The following is a 21,127-nucleotide window of genomic DNA, read 5'->3' on the forward strand; positions in this document are numbered from 1 at the left end:
TTGTTATAGAGAAAGAGGGACGGAAGGCAAAAACTACTACGGGGCAAACACACTAGTTTGCCTGGCCACGGAAGGACCTGTTAGCCAATGGAGAGCTAAGTTTCCACTCGCATTAACCAATCAAACTACAGTATATTTTCCGCAGCCCCTGTGATGGGTGGGAATTTTGGCAGGGAAGGCGGGGTTATACTAGCAGCATGGTAGTGTGGCTCTCACATGTGTAAGTGTGCTGTGCAGGAACAGCTCACAGACGAGTAGCAGAGAAACGTCCAACGGCAAAATGAAGAGGAAAGCCGAGCAGCCACTCGCTGCCAGGAAGGTACAGTGTCTGAGTGCTGATAACGCTGTAGATCTTGAGTGCTGAGGTGGCCCCGCTGCACACACGTTGTTCATAGTGCAGGGTCTGTCCAGTGTTTTGGTCCTAATGGATGTCTGCAGAGCAGGTCGGGTACTGGGTGACGGTGAATTAGATGCCTGGCATCTATGCAGATGATGTAAAAAATGTACGGAACTACGTAACCGAAAGTAAAGAAGAGTTCGATAGTCCGAGTGATGGGTCTTTACAGAGTGTCACTGCTTTGTATGTACAGAGGCCGGGTGTGATGAGAAGGCACAGAGAGGCATATAAGCAGATTGTAGAGGAGGTACAGAAAACCAGGGTTGAGGTGTAGAATCAATGCATTCGCTGTGTAGAGAGAGCCAAAGTGTTGAACTGGGGGAGGCTGTGAGAGAGAGTAGGCAAGGCTAGCGGCAGGCAGGCAAGGGAGGAGAGGAGGAGGGGGGAGGAGAGTAGGGGAGGCACGGCCTAGCGGCCGTGCAATCAAGTAGTGAGGGGGCGGAGCTGGGGGAGGCTGTGGAAGAGAGTAGGCAAGGCAGGCGGCTGGGGGCATGTGCACGCGCATTTAAGCTCAATGCGCATGCGCATTGAGCTTAAATTTCTCGTGCACTGCAAGGAATCGCCACGATTCCTTGCAGTGTGGATAAAGAGCGGATAAGTGCCAATACTCTCGCCTTGCTCGATGCGCATGCGCATCGACAGGCGAGACCTAAAAATGAATATATTCTTAGCTGAAATGCTCTTTGATGTCATGTCGCCTTTGGGCCAAGTCCGCAAGGACAAGAGTGGGTCACTCCTCTCTGGCCCTCACACATTATACCCCACACTTTTTACTTGGGAAACACTATAATATACTCTCAACACACACACACGCTGCTGGGTCCAGCAAACACGCAAAATGTGGCTTCATTACAGCGTTTCTGGACCTCACCAGTAGGTGTAAAACACCATATAAATGCGACATACAACACAGTGCCTTTTAAAGAATGAATGAAGCTGGAATGAGTGTGTCAGATAAGCTGATGAATGAGTAAAACACGTTAACATATCTTCAGACACAGGGATGACTGCGTCGAAGAGGAATTCACTTGAGCAGACGTGTTCATTAAAGACTGGTAGCGACAAGTTACAATTGCGTCGCGGAAGTTGAATGCGCGAAAGCAGCCATGCAGCCAGGCCTAATTGCCAGGATCGCGTGACGTGGGAGTCTCCGTCGACGTCTGATCTGGCAGTTCAAATGTGAGCGTTTTCCTGTATTAGCGGATTAGCCATTTAGTACGAGAGAATTGCCGAATCGCAGATTACAAAAGAATGACAGCGAGCAGCTGATGGCGTCTAATTATTTAGTAATAAACAGGTGTAAGTGATCTGACCGCCGCCCCTCCCCACCCTTAGGGGGACCCAGGGGGCAGGCAGCTGTGAGTAATGAAGAGCTCCCCGGCAGCCTGACAGCAATAACGCGCTCCCTGCTTCACCGACGACCGACGGGTTCTTGTCTTCCGCCCTTGGCTAATTGGCACATATTGGAAGAGGAAACCGCGGCTCGGGTGTGGACAAACTCGGAGCCAACATCAATGGCCGGGTTCCCAAAACTGAGCGGTGGGGCACAAGACAGACACCTCCTCGCCCTGACTGCCACGTCTGGTGAGCACGAAGGGATATTATCCAGTTTGGGAAGATGCAACAAGTTACTTGCATCCTGGGTGTCATATCCCAATTTGCAAGAAAACCAAACGCTCTAAAAAACGAGGAAGCTGCATTGGGTCTTTCTAAGGCTCGTGTTTGGTTCTAATTAAAATGGCCTTTTTGTCCGTCATTTAGCGCTTCCTACCTGTGGTGTGATCATTAGGCACGGTCTTTCCATTTGTCATGGCAGCGGAATGGAGAGCGCACAGGAAGACGCATTTCTCAGGCCCGTACCCCACGGGGTGTCCTAATTTGTCATACTGTGAATGGTGGTCCAAGACAGGGCTAGAGATCTCATGCATGAAAACGAGGGCCTGAAAAGGGTGATTTTCAGAGAACTGTTCCCAGAGAATTCAACAGCACAGTATCGAATGGGATGGGATACATATGCGTTTTGCATCATTGAAAACCAAAGATACCACTTATGGTCCTCTGTTACAAGTGGGCTGTTCGCCCAGACCTGCTAAGTATGATGGGATATGTAGTTTCACTCTGGGCCTTATAAGTTTGGTCCTACAAATTCCATCGGGCTGCTTTCTGTTGGTTGAAAAACAGGACTGCCTGCTTGGGAATCCCTACATGACTTGTGGTCTAATTGAGAGCTCTGTTAAAACAAGCCGGAGGGAAGAGAGGGGAGGGGGGAGGAGAAATGCGACACGGCGGGAAGGGGAGGGGGCGGAACGGGGGCGGAGATGGGAGAGGGGCGAGTAAAATAAACAAAAAAAAAGAAGCCGGAGGGAAGAGAGGGGAGGGGGGAGGAGAAATGCGACACGGCGGGAAGGGGAGGGGGCGGAGAGGGGAGAGAGAGTAGGCAAGGCGACACGGCGGGAGGGGGCGGAGCGGGTAAACAGACGGACATGCACGCGCCCGTGACTTTTAAGGTCAATGCGCATGCGCATAAGCTTAATGCGCATGCGCATTGACCTTAAAAGTCACGGGCACTGCAAGGAATCGCCACGATTCCTTGCAGTGCAGATAAAGAGTGGATAACTCGCAATAGTCTCGCTTGCTCGATGCGCATGCGCATCGACAGGCGAGACCTAAAAACCGGGCAGAGACACACGGGGGCAGCGAGGGAGAGAACGGGCACAGGCGGTGCTGTGCAGAGGGGGAGCGACCTACCTGGAAGGGTCAAGGGTCGCACCCTCTCGTCCCCGCACTCTGCCACTGGCGTATGCACGCACAAATTCAATCCGTAACCCCGGCACTTACCACCACGTTTTCCACTCATCCAGCTATACAACGACGGCACAAACTTACTGGCGTAATATTAGGATGTAATAAGTGAAACAGACTAGCACATGTCTAGCAGGGCTAGCAAAGTTTTCATGTGTGAAAATGTGTTTCCATTCGAGTGTAATCTTGCGCTTATCTGGATTACTGAGCGTAATTAGTATTATTTTGTTTTTTCTTACACATGTGCCCTTTGCAGGCATAAAAATTCTTCGAGTAGAAAATGTCATGCAGACAACTGCACAATAAACTGAACAGGGTTGTCACGCGATCTTTGTACCAAACACCTACCCCGAGTTCACATTTCACTCCGACGTCTGCCTAACACACCGATTTAGGAATCGCGTATGACTTTGGCGCACATTGCCTACACTTTTATAGCAGATAACGACAGCAGCGTAAATGAGGTAATATGTTGAAAGTGCATGTTATGCTTACTACATATGGATAAACACAATCCGCAGCTAAAGAACCCAATTTTTTTCTCATTTGGAATTTAATTTTACTAATTTGACAACCATCTGATACGGTATTTGTTCTAGTGATCTTTAATTATGAGTAATCAACAAAAAGCGTAAAAGAAAAACACACGTCTGTAATCCTGATGTGCAGCCTATGTACCTCTGAGAGATTTACATGCTGCAGGCTTCCATTGTCACACGCTTGCATCTTCTGCCACCTGCTGGCAGTATCCTGGAATAATCTACAAAATCATTAGGAAAGATGGATCAATGTGTATTCTTGATATAGCCTCACTCTATTTTTCAGAAATTCACGGTGTAGCGGTCAGTACCAGAAATGAAGAGGTGGGTGTCATTAAAGTTAGGCTTAAAGAGGGCGACACACTGTTCAATGCCCCTCGACAAGGCACCAAGTACAGATGGATTTTTACAGCATATTTAAATCAAGTAAGAGTACAGATCTGCATAGACCGAGTGAGAGAGACACTCTTCTAATGGTCTCACACTTAATCTGTGTCCCATATCTTCGTACTCTCTGTGCTGCCCTAGCCCAGTGCTGCACACCAAACACCTGGGCATCCTGTGCTGCTAAAATGATCCTTTATTCCCCATATAAGGATAACGAATAAGAAAAACAACTTCACCTGATCGTGCTGAGGAAAGATTCCCCGGTCCTTAGAAGACTGGCATCCGGAGCAGGAGATTAGCCCAGCATTGAACTAGTTACTTTACTGATTTCCAATGCAACAAATATAATTCAACATTCTATGTGCATACGTAAGACCTTCAGTAAGAAGCATATGCAAGAACCCTCAATGCACTGCCATACGGAAGCTGTGGTCCAGGCATGCAGCAACAATCTGCTGCATCAAGAACAACCAATAGAAAACAGAGGAATGACTACCAAATATGTGGTTGAGTTGCTCTAAAAGTTCACGTCTCCGAAGATATGGGTACAATTATCAACCTTACTCTTTCCTTTAAGGTTCAAACCAATGTTAATGTGTTCCACCATTCATGTCTGCACAGGGGGATTTATCAGACCATCCCCACAACCAGGCTACTTGCATGCTCTCCTAAAAGATGGGACGCCACTTTTTGCTTTAGTCGCAGTCGCACAAATCCACATAGTTAACACTTTACACAACTCCTTAATAAACCCATTTAAAAATGCCCTTGATTCAGCCTTGTTCATCTTCAGGAACAATGAGGTATACACAATAGCACTAGCGTTGCATATTTTAGCCATTGGTATACTGCCCAAGGATAGCTACAGTTGCAGTCTTTACTCATGTCAAGGGTGGTCTCCGAGAAAAGGAGACCACCCATTCTGGCAAAGCATAAACTTCCATATGCTCCAAATCCCACTTCCTACACATGGTTTCAACGTTACATTTCCACAAGAGGCTCGGCTGAAAATCACACATTCGAATATTAAGCCCCTGTCGTAGATCAGCCATAAAATACGGTCGTGGATCAGCCCAAAAATACAATAAATAAGGCAAAAAGGAGACGCTGCAGAAGTAATGCTTGTACGTACTATGAAACTGGATTTGTAGTATAACTTGGCCCGTATATGGACAATAGAAACATGGATTATTTAGATACTTCTTGAAAAAATAGTGTAGACATTTGAAGACGTTCCAAAACAAACAATGGCGGAACAGGCCCGGTTCCAGGAATTTTAATCTGAATGGGCCAAAGGTAGCCTAGAAGCCCAAGAATTACATCATATCTTCTTCCAAACAGGCATTTAGAGCGCCCAGAGAGTTATTGGAGAGTAAGAGCTGATGCCTATACTCAACATCCCAACTGTTATAGTTTCCAGTAGTCTAGGCTTTTGCACCAGGATTCCAAGCAGATTGAATAGTAGTTGATGGTTAAGGAGATCCCTTTTACCCCACCGAAGCCTTGGCTTTCGCACTACGAAGGCTGGCACTGAAAGTTTGATCTGGGCTTGAGCCTGAAGTCTGGCTCTGCTTGAAGTCCAGTTGGAACTTTGAGCCCAAAATGAGCCGAACCTTCATGTACCTTCTGCCTGCCACCCTCAATCTAACCCAGTATGTTGCATTAGAGCGAGAGCTTCCAACTTTGGAAATGGACAAGCTGGGTTTGAGTTTCAGCGTTGGCTCAACATAATGTGAGATCTCTAGTGCCTAAAAGAAATGAATGCGCCCTTGTATAATGTAACTGGTAAAGCGCTTCAATATCTCCAGGTCGAGTTCACACTATATAAAAACAGAAAAAACTGCACAAAAAGGTAAAATCAAAGACCCAACATAAAAAGGAGAGACAAATAGAGAACCATTTAGTGGCTGATTTGTACAAGAGAACACATAAAACCTGGATAAATTGCAGATTGTGTGAGCTTGGACAAATATTTTATTTCACCAATACTCATTTTTCTCAATATTTGGCATGAAAGGAGATTCAAATACATGAATCAGAAATCCAAGTATACAAAAACTTGTTGTGTTTGATTAAATAGACATAAGAGCATCCACGTGACAACTGCCTTGCCTGTCGGTTCACTAATGGCACTGTCACCAGTGTGAGGGTGGGCAGGAATGACTCTAAGCTCACGTTTGAAAACTCATTTGGAATAAATACTTCTGGGCAGCGCTATACTGTGACATATAAATGTCAACGCTTCCATGTGTTAAAGAAATACACTTTTTAGAATTTTGAAGACTGTATCATATTTTAGGCGATGTTTGTTGTATGTTTTACATAGGAAACCTTTTCCTGGGCTCGGCTTTCCCTGTTAATGTGTCTGCTCTTCCAACTCCACCCCCCAAAACACACAGCTGAATTTCAGTTTTAAAAAGACAGTGAAATGAACATTTCGTCATTCGAACGTTGAGATGGAGGAAGCACTTAACAAGTGTTTTCTCCGTGGCCTCTTCTGCGTGACTGGGTGGGCCAAAGGTCATGTTTGGGTGGTTCAGTTGGCTAGAACCGGGCCTGTGGCGGAATGAGATCACAGGTTCATAACCGGGCTGAGTACTGCAAAGTCAACCATCTTTGAACAGTGCCATCGCGTGGTGGCTGTAGCTCGTGCTCTTGTCATTCATTGAAGAGCACCGGTCATGACTGCTGCGGCTGTGTGACGAACAGATAATTCAGATTAAAAGAGAGCTCGCCTGGGGGCGTGGCTTGGATGGCGAGGAGGACAGACGCCTAAGTCCGGAGCCTCCACCACCCCAAGTAAACTAACGGCGACTGCAGCGGCGAAATAGCCCGAGACGAGAAATGTGTCTGAAGCTGCGAGGCACACAAGGAAGCAGCCAATCACAACAGGGAGGCAACAAGGAGTAAGAAAACGAAGAAAGAGGAAACCAGAGAGAGGAGGCGAGGAGGAACACAAGATGGCGGCGCACAGAATGGAAGCAGCCGCCCACTAGAGACCCAGCAAGAACGGATGAAGCAGGACACGAGCCAGAGACCAAGGCCACAAGCTGCGCGTCCGGAATAGCGAGGACAAGCCGGTAAGCGGGCCAGACTAAACGCTGCAGTGGGGAGGAAGGTTTTTGGGAAACACCGCCTAGCGAAACAAAACCGGAAGCTACCAGCCACCAGCGCGGCCATCTCAAGGAAGCCGACGGCAGCGAAGGGGATAACTCCGACAGGGCCAAGCGGGCGTGCAGCAACCTAACACCGGCACACTCAAAACCCTCAAGAACGCTCAACAAGACCCACAACACCCGCAAGAGGGCAGCCACAGCCGGGAAGCCTGATGTACTGACAGAAGCAGGCAAACACGCACAAACAGGTACGCGGCAAGCGCCGAACAGCGGGAAAGCGCAACTCAGGACCCCACATGTTACCAGGCACATCCGCAACCAAATAGCGCTGCCCTAAATCCTTCCGACCCAGAGCAGTCTCATACAGGAAACGAAACAGAAACCTGCCCGGAAGGCGACCATCTTGGTGGGGGACTGGACAGGCGGAGACAAACACGCAGGCGAACGCAGAGTGGCACCACAGAGCGGAACCCTAAACCACAAACAAATTAGACAAACCCGCAACAAGGGCAGAAAATTGCACTATTTGATTTTGCCGATCTTGCCGACTCTTCCGGAAACGAAACCAGAACAGAACAAGGGGGCGGCCATCTTGGTGAGGGATCTACACAGGCGGAGGGAACGCGGAACGCCGAGCGGTAACACAGAGCGAGACCCTAAACCACGAACAAATTACAAACCCGCAAACCCGCAATAAAGGCAAGAAAGAGCACTATTTGGTTTTTGCTGATTCTCCCAGAAACGTAACCGGAACGGACAAAGGGGGCGGCCATCTTGGTGGGGGAAATAAAGCAACTGTAACCAAACACAGAGCAATCGCTCAGATGCAGAGAACCTGCTCGGTCGAACGGAATGCTGCACGCCGCACAAAAGAAGAGGCACGAGCACAACAGTGAGCAGCAACCACAAGACCAGAACGGGAGGGAGAATCCAGTCACACAGCACCTAGAAGCAGCATGGGGAAAAGAGACACGAGCAGAGCAGTAACCCCAAGCACAGCACAAGCCGCAAGCCAAAAAGAGACCACGGCAAACCGAAGAAACTCCAAGCCATCTAGGCAAGACAAGGCAGGCCCTCCGAGATGGCGGGGGCGAAGACAAGAACCAGGAATGTCAAGTGGCCAAGCAGATTCCGCGAAGATCCGGCTCTCACGCAGAGAAGAACTACAACAAAAGCGAAGGCGGACCCTACCAAACAACAAAAAGAAGGTAGACTCCACACCTATCTAGTCAGAAGGGGTGGTGACACAATGGCGGGACGTGAAGAAAAGAACGCCAACGACTCCAAAAAAGTCAGGAAAGACTACCCGGACTCGCCAAACAAGCTAAAAAATGGCCAGCATAGCGAAATAACACTGGAAACGAAAATCAATGAAGGCAACGAGCTAGTCAAGGCCACAAAAAAAACAATAGACAATATGCAGATGGAGCTGGCAGCCATAAGGGCAGGCCAAAGCAAAACTAACAGCAGAATCGATGTAGCAGAGAAAAGGATCAGTGATTTGGAAGACACAACCAGTATAACCCACAAAGACCTGGGACTGGCAATAAGAACAACAATCAATCTACAAAAAATGCTGGCGGAAACAAGATGATAGGAGCAGGAAGGGGAACATAAGGCTGCTGGGAGTACCAGAGGGAGAAGAAGACCCCCAAGGCTCATGCGCAGCCCTACTAGAGGACATCATGCCCAAACTGACAGGTCTGAAGTTCGACAGACCTTTCGAAATAGACAAAGCGTACAGGGTCCCAGCAACAAAACCGCCACACGGCAGAGGCCTAAGACCAATCATCTGCAAGCCGCTGCGCGTAAATCACACTGAAGCAATTTTCGCTTTTGCCAGGAAAGGACAAACTCTGAAAGTGAACGGGCAAAAAATCATCATCACGCAGGACTTCTCCAAGCTCACAGCTGAAACTAGGAAGGGCTTCCTAGCCTTGAGAGAGATACTGCGGAAAGACAATATCACCTTCAGCTCCGCTGGGCCGGTGAGGATGAAGATAACGGACAGACAAGGCACCCTAATCTTCGATGAGCCCAACGAACTAAGGAGGTATCTGAAAGGCCCAGAACCAGAGGAAATGGAGGCACAGAATCCAGGAGCCAAAAGGAGAGCCTCATCGGACGCAGCCGAAGGAGGAGCGGAAGAATGTTAACCCGTCCTAAGGAGCACCCAAGGACCAAGGAACCAAACACTGGATAGACCCGATGCCCAGAGACTATAACCGTTTTTACATCAGGCCGATGCACAAAGGCCCTCCTCACATGGAAAGAGGATCTAAAGAACTTACACGAACAACAATCTACCTCAACGATCTACCTCAGAAGAACCGGCGACAGCGAAGAGGACGCAAGATGTTGCACCTATATCCTTTACCCGTGAACCATTTTGTATATAAGACTGATGTTTCCAAATAACTAAGCCATCGCAATATGCAACAAGACACAATGTGACAAAGGGCTAACAGAGACACAACACGGGGGGGGGGGGGCCCTTGCTGTCGCACGTCCACAGTTCCAAGTGCGGGGGAGGGGGGGGGGGGAAGGGAGGGAGCGGTCACAATTTCCAATACAGAAGTATGCATTTCTTTTTCTCCAGGTCTTTACTATCTTTATGTCCCTATCCACACCCATCTACCACCGAGGGGGGGAACCCCTCAGGCAGCACACACAGGTCAGTGCCGCTTAGCCAGCACAGGGAAGCAAGAACTAGCGATATCCCGGATCTGCAACAGATGAGGGAAGTAGCGCACTTAGCAAAACCCGCAAAGGGTAGCGAAAATGGGAAACCACCATGACTACACTAGCACACACCAACATAAGCACAAACCTTAAGGTAGTATCCCTCAACGTGAAAGGCCTCAATCACCCCATCAAGCGTAGGAAAACCCTAGTCTACCTAGCGAAACTAAAATGAGATGTGTACGTACTACAAGAAACTAGACTCTCGGAAGAGGATGCTAGCCGCCTCAAAGCCAGGTGGATAGGCTTGTCTTCTGCTCGCCAGCCAAACACAAGAAAGGAGGGGTTATCACCATAGTAAGCAAGAAAGCCAACATGACTCTAGAGAGCAGCCACACAGACGAAGAGGGCAGACTACTACTGATGAGCCTAAAGAGAGGGGAAGAAATCATACACGTGGCCAACGTATATGGGCCCAATGCCCAATGCAGATGACAAAGATTTTTGGCATAGCGTAGGATCCAAACTATCGGAGCTACCTCAAGGAGATCTGCTCCTACTAGCGGGGGACATGAACCAGGTTCTAGACCAGTCCACAGATAGGCACGCATACAGACCGAGCCACGACTCCCAAAACCAAAACATCCTCAAAGACATGTGCACCAAGTTTCACCTCAGGGACCCGTGGAGGCTACAACACCCGGATGCGAGAGAATACACGTTCTACTCACACCCACACAACTCATACAGCAGAATTGACTACATCCTAATATCAGCCACACACACATACCTGATTGACCAAACGGACATTGCCCCAATTACCATCTCAGACCACGCACACATATCGCTCTCGATGAGTGGGAAACACAACGACACACCCAGCCGCAGATGGAGGCTCAATAGTGACATCCTACAACACCCAGGCAACATAACAGAGATCGAGGAAGCCATAAAGGAATACCTAGAGCTAAACGACAACGCCGAGGTAAACAAGGGCACCATCTGGGACGCCCTAAAAGCCACACTCAGAGGGAAACTTCTAAACATCAAAGCCAGAATGAACAAGGGCAGGAACAAGAAGATAGCCGAACTAGAGGAACAAATCGGTAACCTAGAAAAAGGGCACTGCGCAAACCTCACTGACAAGAACACACTGACATCACTAACAAAGAAAAAGTACGAGCTCAACAAGATTCTGAGCGAAAGAGCGGGCACATGGATCAACAAATTCAAAGCCATAAACTACTGCTCCGCCGCAAAATTACACTACCAACACTGAACGAGAGGGAAACACTAGAAGGAGACATCACATACGCACAGATAGACACAGCAATAACAACACTCAAATCAAACAAAGCACCAGGGCCCGATGGGTACACGGCGGTGTTCTACAAGAAATTCCTTGAACAACTAAAACCCACCCTGGCGTAAGTCTTCACACACTGCATCCGCGAAGGTTGCATGACTGACTCCATGGCGGAAGCCAATATCATTGTGATCCCCAAAGAAGGGAAGGACCCCCAACACCCGCAGAGCTACCGCCCAATATCACTCATCAATGCGGACTGTAAAATCTATGCAAAAATCCTAGCGAATAGACTAAACACGGTCCTGCCCCACCTCATCCATAATTCACAAGTAGGATACCTTAAAAACAGACTGTCCCAAGACAACGCAAGACTACTGTGCCACCTCATCAACCAAGCAACGCACAGTGCAGACCAGGCTGTGATGATAGCGCTGGACGCGGAGAAGGCCTTCGACAGGGTCTCCTGGCCATTCCTCGACCTATGTATGGAGAAATTTGGCCTAGGCACCAAGTACAGGGGCATGGTCATGGCGCTGTACAAGCCGAGAGCCAGAGTTGTAGTGAACGGCGGCACATCAGAGCCGTTAACTCTGGAAAGAGGAACAAGGCAGGGCTGCCCCTTGTCTCCAGGCCTCTTCCTACTAGCACTAGAACCACTGCTGACAATGATAAGGATGAACCCAGATATAGCAGGGGTCAAAATCAAGACTAAAACAGTGAAACTGGCAGCCTACGCAGACGATGTGCTAATCACGACAACAGAACCAACCACATCCATCGCGGCACTCATGAACTCCATTGAAGAATACGCAAGAGCCTCAGGCTACAAATTAAACAGAGACAAATCAGAGTGTAAACCCATGAACGTGCACACAACAAAAGCAGTACTAGGTAACTCAGGTTTAGCCTGGCAAACAAAACCCCTCAAATACCGGGTCCTACTCTTTGGTAGAGACATCAAAGCAACCCTGGAACACAACGAAGAAGCTACCATAAAGAAAATAAAGGAAAGACTAGACCTATGGTCCCCCAAATACATCAGCTGGTGGGGTACAGTGGAGACAATAAAGATGATGGTGACACCAGTTATCAATTACACGCTCAGCATGCTGCCCCTAACAATGACAGAAGACTTCCACAAAAAACTTGACAAAATAATAAACAAATTCATATGGAAAGACAAGAAACCGTGAATCAGTCTACAGAAACTGAGGCTCAACAAAGAGCTGGGTGGACTGAACGTTATGAACTTTAAAAACTTCCAAACGGCCTGCCGAGCTAATCAAGGAATCTTCTGGATTATCAACACGCACAACTACGAACGTGAGTGGCTAAAACTCGAAAGGAATATCCTGGAGGGGCTAAACCCAATAGCAATGCTTACAGCAAACAAACACCCCGCCAGGTATGACGCCATCATCAAACACACCAAAACAGCCCTGCTGAGAGTAGACAAGAAAATGGGACAACGGATCAGAGGTACCAATTGGGAATCAATCTGGTTTAACACAAGAGTACAATACAAGGGCAGAACGATGTGCAACGAGGCCTGGATCAAGAAGGGTATCACTATCCCAGCGGAGATGGAAAAAAACGACTCTCCACTCACGTTCCAGAACCTCAAACAGGCGCATAGTCTCCCAGACATAGAACTCTACACGTTCCACAAAATCAGAACAGCCATTACCAAGGCTAACCTAAACAAGGGGAAGCCCATCTTCATACAATACATGAGCAACCTCAACAAGATCGGGCACCAGACAGGGCAGATCTACAAACTCCTGAGCCCCAAAACATCCACACTGAACGCAAAAGCAACAAACTTCTGGGGAACATTGCACACAAGGCATCTCAGTGAGGAGGAAAAGGGTAGACTATGGAGGTCAGCCACAACAAATAAAATCACACCACAACTCGCACAGACAAAATACTGGCTCTTACACAGAGCTTTTTGGACTCTTGTCAAACTTGCAAAGGCAGGCATAAGAGACAGTGACACATGCTGGAACTGCTACAGGGGGACAGGGAACCTACAACACCTAATCTTCGAATGCCCAAAGGTCAAAACGTTTTGGATGAGAGTGAGCAACCTCATTAACACAGTCATAGGGAGGAGCATACAGCCAGGCTTCATAGGGCTAGCCACAGCATTCATGGCACTAGACCAAGAAAGCAAGGAAGAGAGAGACCTAGTAGATATCCTACTCACCGCAGCAGTCAAAACGATATTAGCAGATTGGAAAGACACAGCCACAGCAACATTCAAAAGCTGGAAAAACTGGGTCACCTTTCTCAGAGGAGCCGACAACATCACTGGGAAATTCTCCCCAAGCCACAACGCTAAGAATGAAATGTGGGCGGCCCTTGATGCACACCTGGAGTCACACAAACCCCCGTAGACCCGTACACACCACCAGCAAGCAGCCAAGCAAAGAGCTAAGAGGGCGACACTAATGTACCGACGCACCCCCCCCTCTCTTCCTTTCTATCTTTCTTTCACCTTCTCCGGGAGGCTTACAGACCCCACAACCAAACCAGCCTATACTATGTATGCTCGATGTAACCATGTAACCATAAAAATGCCAAGAACCTCCCAGCTTTAACGACCCCTCCCCCTGCATTACTACTGTACTGTATTGGAAAATCTTCTAAATACATTTTTTTTAAAAAGAAAAGAAAAAAAGAGAGCTCGCCTGCAAATTCGCAGCAACGGGGGTCCCATCTGCCATGACATCTAGTATATGGAGGGACCCCCGGTGCTGACACAGTTATCTCTGGGCTCTGGTACAATGGCAAGTGTAAGGATTGCACTTTTTTCTGCTTATGAGCGCTTGCAAGGATCCACTCTTGTTCAATGGAGACTCCTGCATGCGTATGTGGACTGTTAGAGCACAAGAGAGCCCGAATACACACTACATCTCATACCATCTCATCAGGTGTGTATTCTTTCCACCCATCAACTGGTGACAGGGAACTCAATGTAGGAGTGGGTCTAGGCGACTCAGCGAGATTCTACAAGAAAACCAGAATAGCAACATTTCTTATGATCAATGTGCTTACTGCTTTTGTTTCAGCTTAAGTTTAGGGTTTGCGTCTGTGTGGCACACAAAAGAATCAATGTAAATAGTGAGATCTGAACGGTTATAGGTATCTGGACATTCACGGCACTGAATCAATATTTTAAGAGTAGCTTAGAGAGGGCCAGACCTCAAAGGAAAAGAAACACGCTTGGGAAACGCGAAGTGTAGTCAACATCTTGACTACAAAAGCAAATGAAATTAAAAAGGTTAACCTGTCAATTGTTAATAGCTGGACTGAAAAACTGCACCTTGGGCAACTATTCTGAAAAATGTTTTGAGAGGAAAAAAATATTAAAGGATGAGAGCTGCCAAGAAAAGAGCTTTCACAGAGCCGGTATAGTCCACAACAATAATTGCTTTCTGTTTAAGAGTGCAGAAACAAGATAATCAGATATATAGTCCTGAGGTAACCATGCCCAAAAACTTGCTGCTGTAGACCGGTAATAGTTTTATATTGAACGCTGTAGATCTAAGTTGCATAAATAAAAGAGAACACAAACTGTACGTACACATGGCAGTGCTGATGTCACTTCAATTTTAAGAGCCTGTTATTTAATTAAACAAGAGGTTTACCGCTGATGATTTTACTAAAGACACATTCTGCTAAAAAAGTTGAAAGCTTTGGTAAATAGGGAGTTGTGATTCCAGTAAAGAAGTCAACCCCATTGCGACTAAATGACTGAGGCTTAAACAGTCTCTTTTCTATGTTTTACTGGCTCAGAACAGTGCGGCCTTGTTGCATGGGAATATTTACTAATGTATAGACTTTGCCATGTGCAAAGCAGACAAGTAGAGGAACTATACAAGTTTCATAAATCAGTTCTTAAGAGAGAAATTACACCTTTGGGATTCAACAGGCAGCATTAATTCCTTGGTTGCAGCCAGCTTTTCGCCCTAATTAAGATTTGAATGTTTTACTTACCCTGTGCAAATCCAAACCTAGGATACTTAAAAAAAATAAAAATAAAAAAATAACTAAGGGTCACATGTACAAACCATTTTTGTGGTGCTAATGGCCCAATTCGCAGGATTTGTGACTGCAAAATGCTTTTTCGCATGTACAAAAACCATGTAGAAATTCGAATTTTTCTATTCCGTATTAGGAATGGTTTCTTTTAGGGCGTCCCTCCTAATTCCGAAGTAAATGAGAATGTTTTGCTTCTTGGCATTTTTTTACACCATTCGAAAAATGCTGGAAACCCATTCGCAAATGGGAAGGAGTCCCCAAGGGACCCCTTCCCCTTTGAGAAAGGTTGGGATAACATTTGTAAAGAGCAAGCAGTAGACCACTTGCCTACTTCTAAAAAATGAAAAAACTTTTCATTTATTTTTCAGATACAAATCCGGTTTTCCTTTAAGGAAAACGGGCAGCATTTTAAAAAAAAGATTGCTTTATTTAAAAAGCGATCAAAGGCAATGTGATCTGCTGACCCCAGGAGGCCACCATCCCTGTGATGGTTTCGATTCCTAATGGGTCGCAAATTGTGATATACCTCATCATTCATGAGACAGGTCGATTTGCTTCTCATTTGTAATCGCTATTTAAAACTTCCGTTTTCCTTCATTACGAATTGCGTTTTCCTAATTGCGATTCACTAAGAATCACAATTAGGAAATTGCAATTCTGAAGTCTTGTACATGTGGCCCAGAATGTCTAAGATGGCGAACACTAGGACGGTCAGATTGTGGTTTTCCACCACCCACGCTTCGATAAATGAAAAATATGCCTTGATTAAATGATTGGCTATTTTAATTCTCCAGAACAATTTCAATTTGTGAACACATAAATTAATAGGGCCCAGTCACTGCGAACCTTAAAAACTCGGCATCCAAGGTTATGAATACAAGATCTGGCACAAAAATAATGTCCAAATGTTGATGATGAGGAGTGTAGCTAGTGGCTGAAGATGGACCAATAACCCACTTCACTTACATTTTTGCATTTTTGTTAGGCATACATTAAAAACAACAACACATTAGGCTCTCAATGACAAATTCCTCGTGACTGCCTCGTTACTTATCGCATCCAATGAATTATGGTACACTGGGCTTCGTTACTCATTGCTTGAAGGAAATATTGCAGCAAATAACCAGTTTTGTCCTCAAAATAGCCAAAACACGCACATTTTGGTGCTTATTGCACCAAGACCCGTATATCCCGTTACTTATCAGAGCTTTTTTAATCAGTTATATTTTTTAAGGTGTGGTCTGCTAAACTTATCGGGTGAAAGGTCCGACTATCTGATTTTTCCGGACATGCTGATGATTCCGACACCCGTTCGAACATTTGTTTGTGTGAATGTTTGAATATTACCAGGCAACCGCAGAGGAGTCATTATTATTTAATGCAGGAGCATTCACATTATTAATCTATTCCCCTCTACAGTTCCTTGATGGAAACCATTTTAGGCAACGCACCCAGCCCTGCTAGAGATGTGTTAATGATTACAGCAGCAAAGTGCTCAATGGACCGGAGGGGGCGCCCAGGAGACTGTCTGGAAGGTGACAGACGCCAGTGTGTGTTGTGAAAGGCACGGTGAGTGAGTTAGCCTTGTGTGGGTCACGGATAACATCCGAAGAATGCTGAAAACAAGCACTTGAAGAGACACGTGTGGGACTGACTATGCAGTCCAACGACAGGGTGCAGTGGGCACAGTTTCGTATGTAACTTATGGAACGAAGTACCAGTATTTGCACTGACCTGGAACAAAGTTTAGCCTTTATATTCCCTTTTCTAGGCCAACCAGAAATCGTAAGAAGAGGAAGTGGCTGCCAACAGCATCATTTATATACAATGAGAGGTTAGATTGATCCACTGACTCCCCATTGTGCTGATCTTCAACGTCACCATCGTGAATATTTCACTTAAAGCAGAACCTTTTCGGTCCAGAGATTAGATCCTCAGGTGAGCACAAGGTGCAGATATTTCGGTCGTGTTCCTAAGGTTCCTCAACAGTTGAAGCTGTTTATCCAATACATTAATTGCAAGCATCAAACGCTCACCATCTCAAATGGAAGAGTGCATCTATGCAAACTACCCTTTGGTCTCTTGGACTCTTATATGACGTGTTAGCAATGGCTTCCAAACATGGTGTACACTGTTGCAACACATGTAGGCTTTCTGCCCCCTGAGAAATTTGGATAGAGTTAACCTTCAGTTATTCCTAGTTCAAATAGGTATCAAATGACCAACCTTTAATTCCCTGAGCAGGCGCCCTATTGCTGAGCTAACGGAGCTGCTTCTCAAGCTATCGGAATTTGTAATGAAGTTGTATAATTTATTTTTATACTTCCGATATACGCACACACATAAAACTTATGCTAATTGTCAACATTTGAACGCCGTTCACAGTGGATTTCACCATGATTTTGAAGCAAAACATTTTTTGACAGGCTATTTCGGAATAATAGAAACCGGTTCTCCTAGAATCGAGCAAACATCACTGTTGAATATGTACTTACTGTTTGTCCAAATCTGCAACCATTCGATCAATTCCTTCCTTAGAAGGCACATGTGTCCCATGAAGAAGACTGTTGGATGTCGGAAAAAATTCTTCTCCGCTGTACAAAAGAAAGAACACAGAATGTAAATTGAAACACATGCCAAACAAGAGTATCAGAGGTTGTGACCATATAACGCGCTTAGAAGGTGTCCATAAGCATGTTCATTCAACAATTCATCCCATTAGATGCACCACAATCTGAAATGGGATGGAAAAAAAATATTAGCAACACAAAAAGATGATGGAAGGAATGCTGAATATTGTCAAACATTCACCCTCAGTCTCACATCTGGTTTAAAGCCATCGTTTTTTGCTCACCGTGCCACCCCAGTTTGGACCCAGCCATATTCAAATTAGTCTTGACCTTGCTCCTCATTGAAACAGTCCAGCCCGAACTGCCAGGCCGGGTCCTCCATGGACCGGAAACAAGCATCCTGGGGCTGATTTCGGGCTTTCAGCCCTCATCAGCCAGGCTACCTTGAATCCAGTGGCACATTGAGATCGAGACCCAGGTCTGGACATACACTTCCCACTTAGGGCAACTTTAGTTCTACAAACAGATAATGGATGGAACGCTTAACATTGTCAAACATTCACTGCTAGTAACAGATCTAGGTTAAATCCATCGATTTTTTTGCCCACTATGCCAAAAAGCAAATGTTATATGTAAATCAGTCTTGACACTGCTTCCCATGGCAACTGTCTGGTCGAACTGTCAAGCCAGACCCTCCTTGGACTGGAAACAAGCACCTGGGACCGGTTTTGGGGTATCACTGCCTTTTAAAGCCAGACTAGCTTGAATCCAGTGGCACAGTGTGTTATGTTCACCCTAAGTGGCAAGGGTATGCTCAGAGATGGGTCCCATGCCCACTGTGCCACTGGATTTAAGCTAGCCTGGCTGAAGAAGGGTGTTACCCCAAAACAATTCCAGGATGCTTGTTTCCGGTCCAGGGAGGACCTGGCTAGGCAGTTTGGAATGGCTGTTCCCCTGGAGAAGCAGGGTCAAGACTGATATGATTTTGGCTGGGTCCATATTGCGGTGGAATGGTGAGCAAAAGATAGATTTAACCAGATCTCTTGACTGGGGTGAGTTTTTTTTAAAGTTTCAGCACTCCGTCCATCATCTTGTGTTTGCTATGGATAAAAGACATGCCATACGTGTGAAACATGCAGTCTTTAAAGCTGAACGCTAGAACACTGCCACAAAGGGAAAGAGAAGAGGCAGTAGAAAGGATTTGAACAGAGAAATGATTCTGGAAGAGTGGTAGCAAAGAGCAAGGCCTTCATCTACAATGCCATTTCACAATTAGCCTCAAAGTCTGCACCACGGAATCATTCATGAATAAAGTGTTATTTCAAGAGAATGTAAGCAAACAAGGCATTTAAAGCCAATAGATTGAGAGCAACAAAACTGATAACGTTGAAAGAAACTTGGTTACTAGTAAAGCTGTCACAAAACAGTGCACCATCACTACGAATGTTCATCAGACGAGGCTGACATCACCAGGTGGCCACTTAAAACCCATAAATCATGCGAGAACAGGGAAGGTTGCACCAGAAACAGCATAATCACACAGGAGCTAAAACAAATTGAGCCATGAAGAGCAGGAGTGGGCAAACTACAGTGTCCTTAGGAAGATCCGTCAGTGCACTCCAATCAAAGTGAGTTCCAAGGGCACGGAGCCCTGGTAGCGAAAAAAGATATTCCCAAAGTGTTTACACGGAGGATGAGGACTGACAAGAGGTTTTGGGGTACCAATCGAAGGGGTCTTGGGCAGCTGAAAATCTAGTAAAAAAATAAAGGTAACACTTGGAACACTGGTTCAAGTTAGGATAACATGTCTAATCAATGCGATACTAACATGCTCTTTATCCACCAGACGTTTATACAAGCAATGCACATTTGAATCAGGTACAATATATACACTTCAAAGAGTGTAACAGGGACATTTGGACTTGCCACAATAAGTACAGCTGCCTTGTTAAATACTGGCAAATTAATACAGTGATATTTTTGATTACTGGGAACAATACTATAAACCCAATTAAGAGTTAAAGGTTAAAAGGCACATTAACTCACTGGGCCTTGCAAAGTACAAGGAGGGTTTCATGACAGAAGGCATGCATGACTGCCTCACAGTAAGAATGAATCTCTTCATTTCAGGCAGCGAGGTGTGGACAGGGCAGAAGAGGCTGGGATGACCTGCAACTGGATCTCTTCGCTCGCCATCACTCACCACTGTGATATGATCTACAGACTGCACATGGTGCTGGTGCAGCTGGTGACCCAAGCAGGCTAAGGCCCAGCTCTGGGGCCGCTGAAGGAGGAGTCACAGATGAGCCAGGGCACTGCCCTCGCCCCTCCCTCGTGCAGTTATGGATACGAAAAATAAAAGAAGCAAAATGAAGAGAACTTGAAAATAATCCGAAATGTGGCGTTTTCCCCTTCCAATGAACAGAAATATAAAACGTTGGTTTGTTTTTGTTAACCAGTGATTGCATATTTTTAAATATAAACTGCTGTGTAATTTTTTAGGTTTCGCTGGGGAACGGAGCCTTTAGGCTCCGCCTCCAGAGAAATCTCTTGATTACAGTAAGCACTCTGGAATACGCCCCCCTGTCCCATTGGCTAGCTCCATAAATGGAGGCTAGCCATTGGAACAGAGAGGCGTCCGTCATGGCCGGAGGAGACTCGGGGGCGTTCCCGAGATTCTTTGGCTTTTGGCGACGTCACGCGACGCCGGGAACGCCCCCGAATCTGGTCCGGCCGGGCCGTGCTTGCTGCTGTCCTGCCTTCTTCCGTGTCCCTCCTCCCGCCGTCCCCCCTCCCCCCTCCTCGCTGTCCTGTGCACGTTTCCCGCCGTCCGTTCCTCTCCCCCGCCTCCCGAGCCGCAGCTGATCCCGATCCGCTCTCCCCGCCTCCCTCTCCCCTCCCACAGCAGATCCCCGCCTCCCTCTTCCCTCCCACAGCAGATCCCCGCCTACCGGCTGCTGTGCCGTGCTGTAAGGTCGCCGTGTTCATCGACACGTGTTTGGTGCAGACTGAAGGTTTGTGAGCCTTCCCCGAGCAGAGCGCACTAAAATAACCTGTGTGCAGCTTCACCACCGCGACCCGGGATCAGTAAACCCCCGACGAAGGGCCCCGTACCTTGCTGGTACCAACGCGACCGAAAACGAGCCCGCTGCTCTCCGATTGGACGGGAGAGCCGAGCCCCCTCACCAAACGCCGCGACGGGATTGGCCCGTGCGGCGCAGCGTCACCACTGTTGCCGTGTGGTGATTGGCTAGGGCGAGGAGCGTCATCGCAGGCTT

At 46.8% G+C, this 21,127-nt stretch overlaps 1 protein-coding gene across 1 annotated transcript in view; it reads right to left on the reverse strand.

Annotated features, from left to right (window-relative positions):
* The window catches only part of LOC147689078 (pre-mRNA-splicing factor SYF2-like), a 219,706-nt gene that overhangs the window by 55,929 nt on the left and 142,650 nt on the right, over positions 1-21,127 (reverse strand). Inside the window, exon 6 of the mRNA XM_086941968.1 lies at positions 17,775-17,873. Within this exon, the coding sequence (XP_086798094.1) occupies positions 17,775-17,873 (99 nt within the window). The remainder of the gene's footprint in view (positions 1-17,774; positions 17,874-21,127) is intronic.

The sequence above is a fragment of the Lissotriton vulgaris genome, chromosome 10 (genome assembly GCF_964263255.1).
Source record: "Lissotriton vulgaris chromosome 10, aLisVul1.2, whole genome shotgun sequence".
Classification (NCBI taxonomy): domain Eukaryota; kingdom Metazoa; phylum Chordata; class Amphibia; order Caudata; family Salamandridae; genus Lissotriton; species Lissotriton vulgaris.